Source organism: Sinohyriopsis cumingii, chromosome 14, assembly GCF_028554795.1.
Source record: "Sinohyriopsis cumingii isolate HCF-2022 chromosome 14, ASM2855479v2, whole genome shotgun sequence".
In the NCBI taxonomy this organism is placed as follows: Eukaryota; Metazoa; Mollusca; class Bivalvia; order Unionida; family Unionidae; genus Sinohyriopsis; species Sinohyriopsis cumingii.
Window position 1 is genome coordinate 63110706 of NC_142974.1, and position 21613 is coordinate 63132318.

Here is a 21613-nt window from a genome sequence, read left to right on the forward strand (position 1 = left end):
AGTTATTGACTTTAAGGGTATCCATCATATGTCACTGATGTATACTTCCAGCATCACTTATTGATAGTGTCTAGTCTAATAAATATGTTTCTTTATATCAAGGAATGCTTTTGTGCAGTTCTCCATTTATCTGTGCGGTCGATACATTATATCAAGCTGTGCTCGAAGCATGAACGGTATGATGTATTACAGCAGCACCATTTTCAATGATTCTTGTCATTGTTAAAGCTGCAACTTCATAATTTTGAAAATAATGTCATTCTACTATCAAGGGAGCTTTCCATGGTTTTCTGCAAGCAGCAAAGGAAATGTCAATCAGCATGAGCTTAATATACGTTCATAAGACACGTTCAAATTTGGATATACGAACATGCCGGGTCCTTGTTCCTTCCTATAAATATCAAAAAAGGTATAGACCAGTAATTATGTTGTGAGTTCTTTCAAACATAACAAGTTAGCAAAAGTTATGATCCTCTTTATGCAACATAATATACAATGTGATCTCTTCTATAAATGCAAAACCAATATGTCATGATTACTTTTTGAATTTACAACTACTTTTTCCACAATATCAATGTTGTATAATGACGTTGATCTCGTTAATACCATTTCCGTTATTGGTTTTCACAAACCGGGCTTATTCCAACTCGCATTACTTACCGGAGTCTGAAACAATATAAATTGTTAATATTAGTGATTTACGAATGGCATTTAAATAGGCTTTTCATTTATTATCTATAGCTACTTGAAACGTACAAAACAATTTCATTTAAATACTAGAAAGCTTCTATATAATATCTTTGACGTAAATTAGTGACCTGCAAAAAGGAATCGATGTATCATTGAGTCTTCAAAACGCTGCTGACCAAAGGTCAACATGAATTTTAATCCGACACAATTACTTGTGAAATTTAACCCCTCCTATTCCACATAATAAAGAGCATTAACGAACTGGAGAGAGATTAATTCCGAAAAAAATATGCAATTTCATGATTCGATAAACAAACATTATTCAAGTGCTTTACAATTATTTACCTCAGCAGCCTGAACTAAAGAAATATGTCTTTTAGTCAGTCACTCATGCTACTGCATACATATTATACTCCAAGCTATAGCTACGTAAAATATATAAGAAACTCAGCAAGGTCTACAGATAACGTTAGTTACGATTGCGTAGGAATACCGTTTAAGCCGTTCGTCTGAGATATATTCTTTAGCCCAATTAAACGAAATATTTCCTGAGACTCGGATCGAAAATGAGAATGTGGTATCGTATTTATTACATGTGAAACTCGAAGGTGAAGTCAATGAAATATATATATATATATATATATATATATATATATATATATATATATATATATATATATATATATATATATATATATATATATATATGTATATATATATATGTATCTATATATATATATATGTATATATATGTATGTATATATATATAAATGTGTATATATATATGTATATATATGTATATATATAAATGTATATATATATATATATATATATATATATATATATATATATATATATATATATATATATATATATATATATATATATATATATATATATATATATATATATATATATATATATATATATATATATATATATATATATATATAAAGATGTGACAATCGTTCAAACCGCTACAGTGGCTTAGTTGTTAGAGCGTCCGCCTCCGATGCGAGAGATTGTGGTTTCGAATCCGGACTGACTCAAACTAACGTCTGATAAACAATGGCACTAAGAGCTACCTCGCCATGCGCTCAGCAATAAGAGGTTAGTATTAGGATTGGTTGACACTCAGAATAATGTGACTGGGTGGAACATCATGCTACATGTATGCGGCATCATGCTCCAGTGCTAGACATCACTATAAACTGCGACACTGCAGACATCGTAGCAATATCTCTGACAAATAGTTAAAGCTACGTTAAAAATCTAAACCACACACAAACTGACACTCTTTACTTATTGGCATTCAGTACATAGACTATCATTCTTGTATAGAAGTATTTTGAACAGAATTTTAAAAATACGTAATCCGCACAATACATTATAGCATAGTGTCAGTAGCAGTCACAATGAGGGTCAATGTTTAATATCAATATTCCCCACTGATTCCACATTATTAGATGCATGTAATTGAATGCATAGAGGTTAATTCTCATTCATTAACTAATGTATTCGACAAAAATGGATTCGTCTGAATTAAAATTTACCTACCACAGAAGCCTGCAAGAAAAATAATTTGTTGAATTACTCCCTGCATCTAAAAATCTGAGTACAACTCGTAGCTATTTTCATCATAAAAGCAACATACATAAAATTACCCAAAAGATGTAACCATTACACAGTCGGCATCTTCACAATAGTCATTTTTTATTTAGAAAATTGCAGCGTTGTAGATTACTTTGTTTAATAGACGCAAAAGACAACTTTACCGGGATGTTATGTCTCATAAATTTTAAAATATTTCATTGACTTGATTAGCGACTGCTTGCCTAACAATTTTCTTTTTTTCAAAAACATTCAATGTCTAACAATAACATGGCATATGTCGTAATTATCGTTGCAGATTTCGAATTGTATCTGGTCGAATACTAATTTATTCCATCAACGTAATCTGGCATGATTTCCAGCAAGCAACCTTTCCCATGATAGCAATAGTCAATGTTGACACTAAGAAGACGTCATTGTTTCATAATTTTTCTAACTTCCTGATTACAGCCTGGATATATGTAAATAAGTGCAGTTATGTTTCTATTACGTTTATTGATCGAGTGTATACATAATGAATATTCTACAGTAGGACATTGAGTACCAGCACCTAACTAGTACCTAGGATCTATCATAAGAACTTCGAACACATTATTATTGGAACATATTATATAATATAAATCAATCCTCGTCATCTTCATGAATAGCATGCTACGTTTAAGTTAGATATTTCTCTACGTGATCAACATAAGCAATTTAATGGAATTGACTGGACAACGCTTGATTATATTAGAATAGACATCATTTCGTGGACTAGACAAAGCTCGATAATATAATAATAGCGTTATCATTTAAGATATTGGGCAGATCTTTGTTTATATTAAAATACTAATAGTATATAGAGGACTGGTCAGGGGTTAATTATGTTACGCTAGCAATATCATATATTGGACTCGGCAATGCTTGAAACAGGATAACATTAGAATTCAATGTACTGAGCAGAGGGTAATACTATCTTAAATCAATAGCATGCCACGGCCTGGTCAGAACTTAAATATATTACAATCACATTAGCATGTAGTATTATGAGCAAAACTTAATTATATTAGAATAGAATGATAGGTTAAGACACATGACATAGCTTGGTTCTCTCTGAATAACAATAGCATTTATTGGACTGGTCATAGTTTGATTAAAATAAAATAGAGTTTACATTTATAGTAATGGAGAGAGCCTGATTATATCAGAATAAAAATGACATGAAGTGGTTTCGGCAGATTCTGACTCTTTTAGAATAGCATTAGACTTTAAGGAACTGGGTAAAGCTAGATTATAGTGAAAGGCAATATCAGTGATTGGACTGGGCAGAACTTGAATATATTATAATAGCGTTAGGATTTAAGGTACTGGATAGTGATTGATTATATCAGATTAGAACTGCATATAGTGGTCTCGCCATAGCTAACTTATATTACAATCCAGAGCTTATTTATAGTACAACATCAATAGCATTACTGGTTAAATTTTACTTACATTGAAAAAAGCACTTACTTAAATTCATTCTCAAAAATGGTCAATCTCAATTACAATTACTTACCTTACGCTAAAAGGAAAAGACATTGATTGTACCGGTTAATCACTCATCTTATTTCATGCGAAGGTTTTGCAAAAAGTATTGTTACTTAAATGTTGAAAACAATTACAGCAATTGTACCAAACTAATGACACCATGGTAAATCCTATATATCTAATATGACTTTGGTAAATGACTGTTACAAGAAAGGTATGGTTGTATAGCAGATTGTTAAAGACACGCGTGAAAGAAAAGGACCACGATTATTCTATCCAAACTTATAGATAATATATCATCGGGTTCATGTTCTAATTTCAACGCTGCTTTTATTTTCTTCAGGGTAAATGCTAATCTCTGCAACATTCTCTTCATTCAATTTTATTTTAGTTCTAAGTACGGTCATGCTTAAAGTGTTGGTCTGAACGGTCATATAACTTAATTGTTATATTGTGTTTCATGTCTATGGTTATTTTGTTACCAGTGTAATGTTCAGTGTCAAGTTTGTTTTGCCTCGTACTGTCCATTTAATGTATATATAGGCTGAACACGGGACGGTCGGTAATTATCTGCATGAAATCCTCTTTAATCCTTCTGAGCTACAGTGACGCATCATTCCATATAACATCGTGTATTTTAACTTAGTCTATTTCGTTACACGTCAATCTTATCCTGATTTATATTATTGAATAGATGATATTTGTCAAAACCGGTTATATTTGATTGAGTTGGTGAAAATACTATAGCTTTGCACATGCGAGATCAAATATATTTGTTATTTACTTAACCAAAGAAACGTTTCGTTTATTTTATTTTAAAGTAACACTGTATAACACATTGAAGTATAACATATTGTAATGCAATTGCATACCATTTATTTCATGTTGTGTTTTCAGCACACTATTCAAGTAACTAAGAATACTCACAACATTATATTTCCCTTTCAGGATAATAATGTACATGATTTCAGTAAAACAATTTAAAACAATATACCAATGAGTAAGTTCTTCATTCAAGTGTGTTTTCACTGATGTTATATGCTATGTCCTATGGAGAACTTTTACGTTTGAAGCTTCCACATATTAATCCACATCGGATTTAATGCCTTGAGTAGATTTCGGCAATATTTACTAAGGTAGACTACATCGCTAATGAAAATTTCAACATATGATACGTATATGCCACATTATTCATCTATGATACATTTTGATAATACTGACGTTCTGTGCAAAACTGGATTGAGACAAACACCTTAACGAATCTGCAAAGTATTAGGTATGTTAAATATTGTTATTGTTTAGTTTATGTGCTCGTATTGTGCTGTTTTGCGTTCATTAGAAAGGAATCACTACATTCAAAATGCACTTTCGCTAATTTCACACTAATGCTTGTCAATATCTTTTATATATCGAATTCTTGCAGACTAACACAATTATTTTGACCCCTTGCGCATTAGATAATATTACATATAATTTGTAATACCTTAAACGCATATTTTGGAGGATTCATTTTTACAGGCATAATATTTTGGAAAGAATTGTTCAATGCCTACTCAAAACATATCAATGGAGGAATCGCAAACATTGACGTGTATATGTGTAAAGTGTACGTAACACTTCTTTCACATTTTCATTTCCTACATCAGAAGAGTTATTATTCAGCGTCTTCCTTATGAAAACAATTTCTATAATATAAAACTCCAACTGTTCCAATTTCCTATAAACATTGATAAAAAGTTACAATGTATCATTTTGTCACTGATAATGATCTGTTTCAATAAGAATATTACATTGTTCAAGTAAACAAACAGTACATGGATAACATTAGTGGATGTTGAAAACTACATCATTGGTTCAGTTTTGTTTGTTCAGAACTTGTCAAAGGCGTATATCAGAAGATCTTTGACAATTATACATTTTCATCTGAATTGAAAGTACTTACCTTACGCTGAAAAGAAATAGAAAATCGTATAACATCTCATACTGCATAGAATTTATATATATATATATATATATATATATATATATATATATATATATATATATATATATATATATATATATATATATATATATGCTCAAAACTTAGATACAATTTCACCAAACAATTTCAATGTGAAAAACAATTATATTCTTCAGTCATATGCCTAATTTAAGGACATACATTTCATGCACATTTCTTTCCATTCTAGGAGATCAATAATCCTTTTTAAGGCTACCTTTGGTGCATGCTTTTTTGCCAGATATCCGCTGTAAAAAAATCATGGTTCTTAAAGCTAATGACGACCTTTTCTTTAATATTCGGAATATAATTCAACGTAATCTCTTTATAAGTACATTAATCCCTCGATTTATATCTGACAATATGACAAATGTTTTACAAAAAAGCGTTTAAATTCGACATTAGCGCCTCGGTAGAGGACATGGACTTGAGAAGTACTTTATTTTGAACAAATATATGTTTAAACGCCGATGTTAATATTTCGGGCTCGCAAATAGTTTATATGGCATTTTAAAGAAATATGATGCGTTACGACATTCGTACACTCCAAATGAGAGATGCTATCATTATTTACTGGGGCGAACACTGTGTTATTTGGTGCCGGTTTGCATACTAGGACATCAAAATGGTGAACATGGAAGTGCACACTATTTCATGACGTCACGTCAAAACAAAGGATATGAGTATATAAGGTAACTTTTAATCACGAGAATGTCGACAAATCAACAAACACAATATTATCAAACCACATAATATCCTATACAATGCACATATCACATTACAGGACATACGTTTTGACAATATGAATTGCATTCCGTCCATTTGAATGATTAAAAGTCCGTGGGTCAACAAATATCTAAACATACATATGAAGAAGAAAAAAAACAAATTAAGTAAAATCGACATGCATTTTTTCTATAATAGAAAAAGAAAACTCAAGAGACAAATAACGTATTAAAAATTACAATCCAAATGATACTATATTAGCTATCTCAGAAAGAACTCCAAGTTTTATATTAATTTAAAGATAATACTCATTTAAATAATCCAATTAAGACTTTGACAAAAGAACTTCTAGAATTATATCTGAAAACAACTGTACAGTCTTATCACAAACGGATTCATACAGTGATATCTAAAACTGGAATGAGTTCTTCGCTTACGAAGCCCTTAATTATACATATTTCCTTCATAACATGATATTCATCATTTCAACTGAATAGTCCAGTTTCATTGTAAACAAGACAGAACTTAGAACTTTAATATATATATATATATATATATATATATATATATATATATATATATATATATATATATATATATATATATATATATATATATATATATATATAGATATATAGATATATATATTAACTTCCTATTTAAAAGAGACAATTTTCTTAAAGTAAAGTGTTTTAATCACGGACACAAGATAACCACAAAATAATTGTTAAAGATACATAACAACTGAATGGTGCTACCACTCTTTATTGCTGTATGCTCTACCGAATTTCTTGCATTCGTCAATTTCCCAACTTCCTTAACATGCCCTTTGATTTCTCATTCATCTCCGAATGATACATTTGTTCTCTTAAAACTCTGTTGTAATATTTATATTGTATTATTTCGGATCTTCTTACTTGATGATTGTTTGTTTCCACTGGTACCGCTTTCTGTTGGTTTTTTTTTTTTTTTTTTTGTTGTGAAACTAGGTTATGATGGATGAGTTATATTAATATGATATTAAGTTGTTACGTTATCTTTTATAATACCACTAATGGATAACGTGTTGCATCTTTTATATCGATTTCAGTACATAGTTCGTAAATCTTTGCCTTTTAGAATGCACTTGGAGCTCTTTACAATCAATGTTTTGTTAGCATAACAAATATTTCGTCGCCACCGCCATTTTGTACTCAAACCTATATATTTGCATTCAATTAAAACCATTACTACCACTCGCTGATTAATAACATTGTCACTGGCAATGTAAGTTGTGCCTTCTGAAGGATCGCATGATCTTGCAAAGTAATTTTTCTTTGTTCTCTAGTAAACCCTCTAATTCTTCATTGCATCAATATCGTATTGAATGTATGTCTGTTTGGATTAAAATATATACAAACGAAAAATGCATGAATTGTTTCTTTAATTTGCATTAGCTCTAATATCCAAATGTTTCTAAGATGATATCATCATCAATGTTGTAACACAATTCCTACCAGTTGAGTATCTTGGCTTTGGCCAACAGGTCGCAATTAAAATGACATGACATATGACGATATTCGATATTTCGTATACTTTCTTGTCTTTGTTTTATTCTAGCCAGACATTCATTTTATTCAACATTAAGTATTAACTTATTAACTCTGAAGGAGAAAGAGAGAACAAAACGGTAAAAGTGTGCCGGATATATCAATTATGAAAACGAGTCTGATGGCTTCCTCCATATGTTCAACGTACTTCGCCGCATGTTTTCGTAAGTACAGATCCACTTCCACACCTATCTCATTAGATATAATCATAATTATCACATGTGTATTAAGCGCTAAACTACACATTCATTACTACTGATCGTAACTGCAACGCTTAATAGTACACCTGTATGCATATTAGTTTACCGCTGACAAGATATGTGAAACGACTATTTCGAAAGCCAGAAAATTATCAAACAATATATCACAAACCCTTACCCTAAACTGGCTACACTGAAATCGGTAAATTTCCTCACAAATTTATTTCCTTGAAAGTATATTCTCAGTATTATTTATGTTACCATTTACTTTCAAATACCTCAGTTGTGTAAAGAGACTGCATACACTTTGTTCATCAAGGTCAGAAAAGTCGAATGCTGAGACAAGGTACGATATGATCAATGTCAGCATTTTGGTCCTATGTAATACATAATTTGTTTTACCTTTTAAAGACGTTAATGGATGAAACACATAGTACCTTACGTTTAGTGTTGTATTAGACTGAACATCACTCTAAAAAGATTTCACAGTTCTCCTTCTTGCTAGTTTAATCTGTCAACAGGTTTCATCATTGTTTTTCTGGTGCCTCTGTTATGCATTCAACGGCTCACTATTTTTAACGCTAAGTTACGAAAGCACAATTATTTCGTTTTCCTCTATGTGTGGAGTCTCGGTAGCTCAGTGAATATTGCGCCGGTCTAAGGACCGAAAAAGTGTTGGTTATAATCCTTTCATCAGACCAGCCTAGTTTATCTACCGGGATCAGTCGTTGGACAAGGCACTTGCGAAAAATCACCTCAGCATTTAATACCTATATTGTTTGTGTATACACAAAAATAAAACCAAACCATATCTGTGTACAAAATTACTTTCTATTAAAATTGTAGTGGTCTCCATTGTTAAAAATCTAAAAACAGTTAGACAGTTTAAAATTCTTCAACTTGAATTAAATTAGGAACAATACGGTGTGAAGGATAACTTTAAGAAACTTTTAAAAGTTTTTTTTTTATTTTTATGCCTTTTTCGAATAAAAGATAAATAAGATAAAATTAACCACAAAGCTCAAGTTGAGAAATTCAAAATGACAAAATACGATTTAAAAGATACATGTTCTGTATAAAGCTATTCAAACATAATGGTAACTGGGTGGTGGAGTGATTAGTTTTAGCGGTATATATTAAAATGAGACATATTGACTCCACAAGGCTAGTACCGACTACACAACCTTTGAAAAAAACAAATTGTAGTCCATGGATGATGCGAATATTTTTAATTTCTGTATACGCTGAGTATTATGAGTGTAGCTAAGAAAATACATCGATTACTTTGAGAGATGTCATATTTAGTGATATGAATCATCAATTAGTTTTGCAAACACGATCGGCCTCAATCCCCAAATTTAGAAACTACACACGTTAGTGTGCCAACCTAATAATTTGCGTGCACTGGGAGCATGCACGTCCTTGACATGTTGCATTTAAATCAATCTCAGCAAATGGATCTTCATAATGTTTTCACGCTCAGGTCGACTACAGTAACTATATGTGCCCAATTTTAAAAAAGACAGGTGATAAGATTCCATCAGGTTTATATCGGTAGCTTGTTGGCAATGCGCAACGCTTTTGTCTAAAATGCTAAAGAACTTTTTACTTTAACGAGTTTAAATGGAATAGTAAAGAATATAATATTAATTTACACAAAATATGTATTTTTGTTTCATTAGTGACATATACTATCAATATAAATGTACACAGTATATATATTAGGATTGACATTTTAATCAAATTTATCTCTACAATCGTTCAGTTATACACCAACACAACAAACATCAATTCACTTTGACTGCACCCGACCTAAACTGGCACGTCAACCAGTTACTAGGACATATATTGCATACTGCTGAGGTAGTCGTGTAGCGGCTAGGATTACACTAAGCAGAAAACGCAGAGCATCATGGGAGAAACATGACTTCTGAGCTTTCACTAACATGTGTGATGCTAGTTAACGCCATCTCACGAGCGCCTAAAACGTGACTCATAGATCAGAACATGTACCCACTAGCTAGGTAACCTCACTCAAAAACAAACGACAGAATAGTGGGCTAATTATAAGAATAAATATTGTTTTAGAATGACACATGCTAATATCATGCACATATATGACTTAAATATTTACGTAACATATTCAATATAAAATAACTTTCTCTTTAAAGCATATAACTATATCCAGGTAAGGTCGATTAACAACACGCATTCTTGTCTGGAAAACAAACTATCAATGTCAAGGTCAAGCTACATTTATATTATATGTCCTATGTACATATTTAATAATTATTGCATAGTTACTTTCAATAACTGACTATTAATTATATTGTTACATAATTTAACAAATTAAATCCGTTCTAAACAATTATTTCGTTATAAACAACACATCAATATTCGGGAAAAGTCGGTCGATAACTGTAAACATGTATTCCAGTTTGATAACCAGTCAAAGGTACCCTAGCTTTTGAAGTATCGAGTCACTTTAATACCGTATGTATGCTTGTGTTAGTGTCTGAAACTGTATAGATATTGTATCATGAAGAAACTAGAACGTTTGTGTGAATGATGGGCTATCCGCTACACTTTGAGATGTGTCGGAATTTTTACCCTAGGATTGTCTTTCTTGTTTTTTGTTTTTATAATATAACGATACTGACAAAAACAGTACATGTATGTTTTCGAAAAGATGTGGAAGATGAGCGGCCAGATTTTGTGTTAAAGTTTCGAGGGTTATTTTTAATAATGTGTTCGCTAAATTTTGATGGCTATTCAATTTATTTTCATAACATTTTGATGGCCACTGTTTCACTTTATTCTTATAACAAACAGCGGCATGTTTAAGAAGTATGCATACGGTTAACGACAATTAGTGAAATGTTATTTTTAATGGTCATTTCTGCTTGATTGTTTTTAAAACTCAATGAGAAACGAAATAAATAAACCAAACAAAAGAAAACGTTTATTTGTGTGGCCTAGCATCTATGTTCTAACCACTAATTCTACTCCCACGCAACTAAGCAGCCCAACGTTTAAGCAATATCTGCTGCATTATATGTCAGCTTGCCGAATCGTAATGTGCTGAACTCATAGTATTGTGTTTAATATTGAACTCGGGTTTTATTTCAATGTATCACCAATATCGTCACGTTTATCTCTTTAATTATTGGCTTATTCACCAAATTGATTCCATATTCCAAGGCAATCGCCTTAGATTTGTGTGTTCGTTAAGGCAACACAGATTTGATAATTAAAATATAAAGAAACATTTTATATTTTTAATGATTAGGCACTCGGTCTCAGTACTAATATTCAATATCAGTCATTACATCACTGGCGTCAATTTTGAAAGATTCGTTAAAAGACATACAAAATGCATTATGCTTAACTACAACTCTACATGCCAATGTAGAAACATAAATACTTGCCTTAGGAATGTTTAAAATATGCACTTACATGAATTTTCTTCGTCGAATTGTTCATGGTTCCAAGCAATGATATCAGTTTACGGGCCTTTACTTCTGCGGGTGTGAATAGATGCTTCTCAATACGTACTGGTGGGATTAAGTCAGTCTTCAACTTAATTGTCGAAAGTCTTTGTATAAGATCCTGGCCTTTTCTGATAATTTCGACATCTGTACCGTGACAAAACAGGTTTTGTGCATCTTCTTTCGCAGACGATATAATTTCTTCTTTGTCTTCCGCATCCATCGTAAAACCAATATTTTCCTTTCGAAGTTTTTCGTAGACAGATTTGACGCTGCTTTTCATTTTAACAACTTCGATTACGAGCATGGTGATTAATTTTGAATGTTGTTCATCAATTGCTTTTAATTCATCCTCCTCTGCTTTGTTTATCTTAGACGCAAACGTCTCGCCTATGCCTGCAGCAGCGCTTAGTTGTCTCAACTTGTCTGTGCACCTATTCAGTTTGGCCTCTAAGGCTTTCTTCACTTCAATTGCAGCGTCGGCTACACTTTCTGATGTATGATCACCGTGATGAATAGCTTTGCAGATGAGACAAATGAGAACATTGCAATTTTTGCAGAATAGCTTAAGTTCTTCTTCCGGATGTTCCTCGCAATATATTCTTTGTCGAATCGTGCCCTTCTTTTCAGGTTCCAAGTTTCCCAAATTATATATCTTGTGATGTTTTGACGCTTTGGATTTTTCGTGATAATCACAGCAAGTCTTGCACAAGTTCTCTTCGCAGTCTAAACATCTGCCACATGCTACGTCAACCAGCCCACAGAGATCGCAAGGAAACTTCTGAGTTGAGCCTGTGTCAATGCAAATGCTTGAAGGAAAACCGGACACTCCTTTCTTTGGTAACTTTGCACTCTTCATGCAGACAGGGCAAGAAAACCAACCGTTACGAAGGCTCCCACGTACATAATCCTCCAGACACGTGAAGCAGAAACTGTGGTGACATGGTATTAGCTTGGGATTCTTAAAACTACCCATACAAATACTGCACTCTAGTTTTTTCTGCGCCATTTTGAAAGTGTTTTCGTTTTGTAAGGCTACTAGGAGCAGAGCTATAGCTAGTTTTAGTAAATAAGTTTATACATTATGCTTAAGTCTTAACTGCCTCCTTCTGTATAGTACTTTTAACATAATAATAACATAAATGCTTGCAACAATGTATGGGTACACTTCTTAATACAGTACAATTATCTTATTAACATATACCTGGGAAAAATAATGTGTGACTTTTAATTTCGGACTATAGTTTGATATAATGGCCTAGATTACACCCGTGTCAGTAACAGCTCTACCTTGCAGATAGCTTATCTAGGGAAATCTCATCTCAATGAGCGCAGCGCGCGATTAATTGGAGCGGTTTGCATATCTTAAGAATAGTCTATTTCACACACAGAGGGACGTTCCCTGATTCGGCCTCAATTAATGAAATCATATTTTTACTAACATTTGATATTCATACTTTTAGATAGTTCCAGTAACAAGCAAACAAAATGTGAAACCCTCAAAGTTATCTGAGTGTGTAATTCTTTGATTTGCTATAACGTGTCTTGATAAGTTTCATCATCGAGCGCACAATGTATCATTGCACATTATTTACATGCCAGGAATTTGTATTGATTAGGTACTCCCTTACTTGACACCGAATATGTGTGGTAATCATGCTAAAAATAAATTCTTCGCTATTGTACATTTATCGATTACAGTATGTGTACATTTAAAGGTTATTGCCTGTGAACTGTCTGACATCACATGTGATTAAGTTCTTTTGGAATAGGGTCGACTAGGTAAAATATATCTTAAGATAAGACGAGACCACCCAATATATCCGACAGTACACATACATGGACCTATCTATAACATAATACATAACTATTACGCAAAGACAAACACGTTCTTTGGATTCTTTGTTCGTGTTTGTTTCATAGTATATTATTCTAGCAGACGAGGAAATAGGGTTCGATATCCGTTACTGGTAGTTGAAACACTTTGATTTTTCTCGTTTGGTCCTTCATTTTTCATTAAAGTTCTCAAATTTGCTTCTTTAACTTACGTTTGGGAACCCTCAGCCTGCCATAAAACTAAATATTTGGTTATAAATAGTAAAGAGTTATCAGATACAAAGACTAAACATATGTGTTTGCTCTCAGTGAGAGTAAAGAAGTTTGATGCAGTCTAAAAATGATCTGGTCATTAGGCAGAGACATTTGCCGCTTTATAACAAATCAATGTGCAACCATCAGTATGTACATATAAGTAACCAGGGACAGGCCTTAGATAAATAATGTGTACTTGTGTCATCCGGGTAATGTGTGGCTTTGAATTTTAAGAATAAATGTTGCAATTAACATATCATTGGATTAAATCTGCAGACACAACAAAGTGAATGTTTTCCTTAATTACCAAATGGAACATAGGTTTTGGACCAGTAAGTGGCACTTTTTCGTACACTTTACTTACTGCATAGAAACTCTAATTCCAAATAGATTTCATGGCAAATTCTGCCTACACACAGTAATTAAATATGTTCTAGTATACATAGAAAGCTCATTGATTTACAGTACATTCCAATCCCTACTATTTATGGTTTCAGTCAATACAAAAAAGACATTGATGTATTGAACTTAAACTGATAATTTAATCATATATTTTAGGAAATTGAAGGGTCAGTTTATTTTCGATATATGGGTAAGTTGTGTAATATTTATTTGGATATAATTAAGTAAACATTAAACAGTACTGTAATACTGTTACGTTTCCTCCTTAGTTTTAAATTAAAACAGTCGCAAGAATTTAAAATATAAACATACAGTTTTCTTTGTGTGCAAAGTAATTAAAAAGTCTACATTGCTACAAGATGTAATTCTAACTTGGCGTGACCGTTAGAACAGATGCTGATTTGTGTGATATATGTATCTTTATGCTGCAATGTTTCACCCTTCTTTATAAGATTCAATAAACATATTCCATTCCTGTGTAATTTTAATATGCACATTTCAAGTCCTTCTACTTATAATTTCTATTTAAAATATATAATTCTGCACAGCATACTTTTAAAACTCTCCTGCTGAAAAGGATTTGAGATACGTTTGATATCTTAGATCAGTTCCGTTACGTAATGTCTCTTGGGAAGTAATATTGGGTAAAGTGTTCTCGAAACGTAGGACATTTCCGCCCACGACTTGAGTCTCGACATGACTGCCTGAGTCGTTCTTACTTATTTAGATTTGTTGGCGTTTCTGAATAATTATAAATGTATATAAGTAAATGACAAGTGAACTATTATTTAATATTTCAAGTTTCAAAAGTAGTTCCATGATGGGTCGGCAATAATTACATTTTAAGTGTGCTATACATACTGTGCTATACTGAATCACAGATTGAAATAAATAACCAATAATGAGGTTAAAGGCAATAAAACAAGTCATACACATTTCTGTGTTGCCTTTAGCAACGATTAACACCTTATTAGCAATATGATGCCAAGAAAATATAGCTAAGTGCCTTATCCAACCAAAGGATATACCTGAGCAGCTGAACATGACTTCCTTGGATTTTTAATCTGGTGTTGTGCTAATTGGGTGATCTCAATTTCCCAAATGTATTTTGTTTCTTAAAATTCTTCAATTTATCTTTAAACTTCGGTTTATTTTGTTAGTTTTCAAGGCATGGTTTGCTAAGCAAAGTGTAGAAATCTTGTTATAGCTGAATGTCACTCATTAGTAAGAGACCACTATAATTGAGCAGCAGGGGGGGGCGAATCGGACATTTTTTCCAAACGTCATTTGGCTTAATTATTACTTCTGCACTCAGCGGATCCGGTGTAGTCAGCGCTGGTAAAAAAAAAACGACGTCGGTCCATCTTACACGATGGTGACGTCATTTGGTTTAATTAATACCTTCTGCGCGCCGATCCCAGCGTCGTCAGCGTCCGGTAAGCACATCGACGACCGTGTCGATGTCATCGCCCCCCCCCCCCCCCCGCTGCTATGATCTTACAAACAGAGTGATCACTAACTCCTCCTCTTGTAGGTCAATTAGGTTATTTGACTGGTCGGTAATTCTAAAATTAATTCTCGTTAAAAACCGATCATGGCATCGCATATAGACCGGATTAATCGGACTCTCAATGATCAAAAATCCCGGATGGGCTGTTGGTGAAAACGAATAAAGGATATACCCCTGTTGAGCCTGATTTGATTGCTTGGTATCTACCTGGTAACTCCCTTCGATAACATGGCACACTAGATTGATTGCTATCACCGATGCGATATTTACGTTGTACGGGGCAATATGCCTACCATCATCTCCGTTATTGTGTCTGAGGATATAAGTTGATGGACCGAGAAAATCATTAAGAGACTTTCTTAGTTCTGGCGCGTTGTATCCTGGAAACTTGAAATCGGGTAAATCGGCTTCTGTGATATTATACTCGGTTAGGAATTTTTGTTTACTACCATCGCTGTTATCGGATATTATTTTAACGACTCGTTCATTGATATATTCCATGTCTGATATAAGTTGATTTAACACCTCAACGTGTTTTCGTTCTTTTGTTTCCCGTAGCTGTTCTAGTTGTAATTGGTAATAATGATTAATCTCGGCAAACATATCAGTGATATCACTTAAAATAAATATTAATATGGCGACCGATTCAGTAGTTTCCTTATGCTGAAAATACCACTGCATGATATTCCTGCGTTGAAATAAAAACCAACTGTGTGATAACGTGCTTTTTATAGTAGATAATTTATTTAGATAATTGGGATTAATCTCATGATACGATTGATCATTCGTGTGCAAGTTCGCGGGTGGATCCTTAGGCCATCCTAGTATGGTTCTTATTGAACTGTTATAAATATCAACCATATACCCCGGTGTGATTATTTCAATCGTCGACGATAACGTCGGTTCATGAACCGTAATAGCGATTTTTGATTCCTTTCCTGTGATCGATTTTATCCTGCGCTGAAATTCTCCATTGATTTGTTCTATTTGGTATGACCCAGTTGGTATTGTAACCTCATTCCAGTCTGGGGTCCCATCGGGCTTATTTGTCCACGCAAAAACCAGCGAGTTTTTAGGTTGTTGTCCGTTAAATGCGTCCGCTCGGATATTAGGCCAACTGTGATATACTCGCAATTTTGCCAGCGCTATTTCCTTCACTGGAGCCGGCGATGGGAAGTTCACACTGAATTCGGGTTTCGTTGACGTTATCGATATCATATTTGTTTGTACCGGAGTGGTGTTCTCCGCGATCCGTTGAAGCAACTGAAACTCTTCGGGGTTCAGCGACATTATTATTATTCGTTGTCTTTAGTGTCTAATTTCAGCAACCAGGTGGTTCCGGCTTCCAGTTAAAAATCCTCGATTTTTGACATCGCGGAGCTATACAACTGGACCATCGTGGAGAATTCAACATCGGATACGAACAAATTATCAATCGATAACGAGATCAACCCGGATAATTTCGAGTATGCGTCGGATACTATTTGATGTTTTACTGTATACTCGTTGAGTTTTTTCTGAAAACACGATGATATCTTTCTAGTGATTGCGTTGGCGACTGCAGCAACTGTTGTCATCGCGGAGACAGCGATTGGAACAGCGATCGGGGCTATCGTGGTCACCGTGGATAAAATAACACCGGTGCCAGCTACTATACCCGACACCGAGTACACGACCGCGTCGATGGCGGTTATTTTACGACGGTATTTTTTTATTTTTGCACGGTATTGTTCGGAAAGCGTTTTTAAGTTCGCGGAGAATTCTTTTGCGGTATCGAATCGATATTGATGTGACGTCGGTGATACCTCTGATTCAATTACCTTGGTGGTCATTTTTATTTTAAAAGAGCTAGTGTTTTTAATTACTTAGATCCACTACAAATTCCGCATACCATGTGATGTTTGCCCTAAATAGACTGCTATCAACGGCTTTAATTATAAACCGTTCGATTGTATCCTTGTCGATGATTGTTGATATTGTATTGTTAAACCCGGATGAACTCGGCGATGATATACTGAACTGCATCGCCGAAATCAATGTCAATCGATAAATACCCTTAACAATTGCGGTGACATCTATTGCATTACGCGTAGGAGTCCAATCGAATGATCCGTATTGAACCGTGTATACGCCACTGCCGATGATCCCATGAGGTGTTTTCATTTTTTCGAGTTGCTCTGTCATTCTAGGTAGTCTGTCCTTAATCGCTTCAACATCAGTTTTGATTGTTTTTATTTCCCCTCCATACGCGTCTACATTTTTTTTGTTCGCTTCAATATTAGTTTCGAGTTGCTCTGTTATTCTCGGTAGTCCGTCTTTAATCGCTTCAACATCAGTTTTGATTATTTCTATTCTCCGCAAATTCGCGTCTATATTATTCTTGTTCGTTGCAACATTAGTTTTGATTGTTTCTATTTCCCGTGTATTCTCGGTCATACTTTTTTTGTTCGCTGCAACATCAAGTTTGATTGTTCCTATTTCATATGTATGCACGTCTATACCTTTTTTGTTCGCTGCAACATCAGTTTTGATTATTCCTATTCCCCGCCAACACGCGTCTATATTTTTTTTGTTCGCTTCAATATCAGTTTTGATTGTTCCTATTTCCTGTGTATGCGTGTTCATATTACTTATGATCGTTGTAACATCAGTTTCGATTGTTCCTATTTCCCGTGTATGTGTGTTCATATTACTTATGATCGTTGTAACACTAGTTTCGATTGTTCTTATTTCCTGTGCATGCGCGTCTACATTATTTATGATCGTTGTAACATCAGTTTTAATTGTTTCTATTTTCCGTCCATGCGAGTCTACATTATTTATGATCGTTGCAACATTAGCGCCGATTATTTCTATTTCCCGTTCATGCACGTCTACACTCCTTTTGTTCGCTGCAACATCAGTTTTGATTGTTTCTATTTCCTGTCTATACGCAGTGATATCATTTATAGTTGTTGTGATTTCATCCAGCTTGGTATTTTTTTTACCAAAGAATTTATCAAAGTTGTCATCGATCCTGTTAACATTTTTTTGTAACGTGTAAAATTGGCCCGACAGCGTTGCAAAATCCAAAATAGTATTCCTTATTGTTGTAATATTCGGTTCGGTTACCGTCGGGGTCCCGAAAAAACTAGCGGTAGTGAGTTGTATATCGGTGACAGATTTTTTCACCTCGGTGACAGATTTTTTCACCTGCGCGTCGAGTTCGGTCACCAATCCATTTAACCTTATAAAACCGTCTTGGACTAATGTTACCCTATCCGTCACCGTCGACAGATGTTCACCCGGTTTGAGTCGTCCGTCGCTGGTATACAGCGCGATAGTGTTCTCGGCGGCATCACGCCGTCGTGTTAAAACGTCATCCAGCGACACATTACTGGATTTCAATTTACCCTGGCGGTCCTGAAATACAACTATTTCGCCCGGGTCAACACTTGTCAGATTCAACGTATCAGCGATTTCATTCTCGATTAGTTTTTTTATGTCATCGGCGGCGAGCGTTTCCGTGGATTCCTTCAGCGCTGAAGCCGGTCGTCCCCAAATATCAATCATCGTTATTGTAAAAAAAAACGGCGTTTCTAATTAACCCGCCGGGCCTCTACGACCCCACTAGTGTATTCGTTTACAACCACATGAGGTGGTTTCCGCGATGATGAAATCGCCACGAGTACGTTCAATACCTCACGGCCGCATATCGGTGGGTCACTTAATTGTTGTGTTGGCAGCGTGGAATAAAAAACCCGGGCTGAACACGCCCGGGCTAAACACGCCCGGATATACCGCATGAACTCGTTTGGCGGGGCTAACCCGTATGAATCAAAATAGACGATCGCACGCGGATCAATCGCGTACGCAACCCAATGAGTTCCCGCTCCGGAGGACCCATCGAGGTTAATTATGCCGGTTTCAATATTCCTTGGTGCCGCCGGTAATTGATCCCTCATAAAAACACCTCTAAAGTTTTTTATCGCTAGCGCGTTTGCGGCGTCTATTAAATCAAAATTAGACATAGGAGTCATTGACTCTTGCGTTAATAAACGGTTCCCGGTAGTCTTAGACCCTTTCCCGAATACCATGAATACGGGGTTCCCGGTAGTCTTAGACCCTTTCCGGCCACGGATCGTTTTTTTTTATAGCCTTTCCCGGTTGCCTTTTTCAATGCCATCCCCGCCGCGGTACCAACGGCTCCTAACGCCGCCGCCTTAGCCACTGCTGGTGCGGCCGCGGCAATCAATGCCGGAATCGCAGCTAACAGCGGAAATATCCCACCGGTCTTTTCCATGTTTTTAATTGCTGCGGCCGAAAAATCTATTTGAACACCCTTTTTATTCTTCATCGCATTATTGAAATGTTTTATTTGACGCGCCGTCAACGATATCTTATGATTACCACCCGCCATCTGCGACGGCTTCAGCGTTATTGTGGTCCCGCATTGTTTAGCCGACTTTGATCGTAATTTCTTGACTTGACCATCAGTCAACTCTACACTGACGACACTATACGACATTTATTGTAAACGCGTTTGTGCTTTCAGTTACATGTTTTCCACTGGCGCATCAACGATTCTCATTCGTCCACCAACACCTTCCAACAGCATTGATTTATCGCTGAGAATGACAGCAACCGCTCTGTAATTGGCACCACCCGGGGCTATACGAGCTCGGAAGTGTATATCAACGACGGATTGTCTCGTTAAATCAAGATGTTCCAGCGAAAAATAATAAATCGGATACAGCTTTTTAAAATCAAGTTGTGATATTTGCAAACCAGTGTCGACGTTTTGATCACGACCCATATATGACAGCAATCGATGATACACACTTGCGACATGGTTGTCGCCGTAATTAAGCTGTATATCCTCGGATGGTTCCTGTTGTCCGTTTATTCTCAGCGAAACATCCCTGACTCCTAATTGATCAAATATCATATGGCTGTGTTCTTGATTACCCAATCGTTCCCTATTCTGTAGCGCTATAAAAATATGACGCGGGGCTGAAACACCCTGTTTTGATGCCAGGTGCCATGTAAACGTATCGGCGACGTTATCCTCTTTAGCATCAGTTGTTACCGCTAGCCAACTCAACAACGATCCCCCTCCCTGTTCCATAAATGCTAACAATCGTGCTTCCGTGGTAACTGATGGAGTCAGCACCGGCATCCACAATGCCATTTTAGTTAAAACGACTTTACCGGCAGCGACGCCAGCAGCACGCCATATTGCATTGTTATCATCGCCCCTTCGCGTCAGCGCGATTGTATGCTTAGCCCCATAGATAACCTTCCTGACATTTCTGCAGAATCCAAATATGTGATGGAGTGGAATCGCGCATGAAAACTGTCGGCGTGGTCCTTGCAACATTGTTACTCGTGTTGCAAATCCCATATTGTAATTACCGTTAAGACTTTTTATAATATTGAACTCAGCGCCCGGTCTTGCCCTGCGGTCTGGATTGGCTGCTTCAGCTTGATTAGCAACTGCGGTATCTCTTTCCACCAGCACGTTGACGTACTGAAGATGGTCAGCGTTATTAGTGATATCCTTTGCGAACATCATAGATGGGCCCGCCGATCTTGTATAATCATCCGAGTATCTCGCTAACCCAATTATCGTTGTTGCAACATCAACCTCGCGTTCTATTGATTCAATTTCTCGCCCGTCAATAAGATATCTGGCGCTCTCAAATAACGCCATGATACCGTTGTTAACGAAGCCAACTCGAACACGATCGTCATCTGCGTATGGTGCATTATCGGCAGCATTTGTCACGAGTTCTCCCTCAATTTCGATAAACGCT

At 35.2% G+C, this 21613-nt stretch overlaps 1 protein-coding gene across 1 annotated transcript; it reads right to left on the reverse strand.

Annotated features, from left to right (window-relative positions):
• Positions 1-11756: 11756 nt before the first annotated feature.
• LOC149783990 (E3 ubiquitin-protein ligase TRIM45-like) lies at positions 11757-12887 on the reverse strand. The gene has a single exon (XM_089932927.1). The coding sequence runs from the start codon at positions 12822-12824 to the stop codon at positions 11757-11759; it is 1068 nt and encodes a 355-aa protein (XP_089789053.1). The 5' UTR covers positions 12825-12887.
• Positions 12888-21613: the final 8726 nt, after the last annotated feature.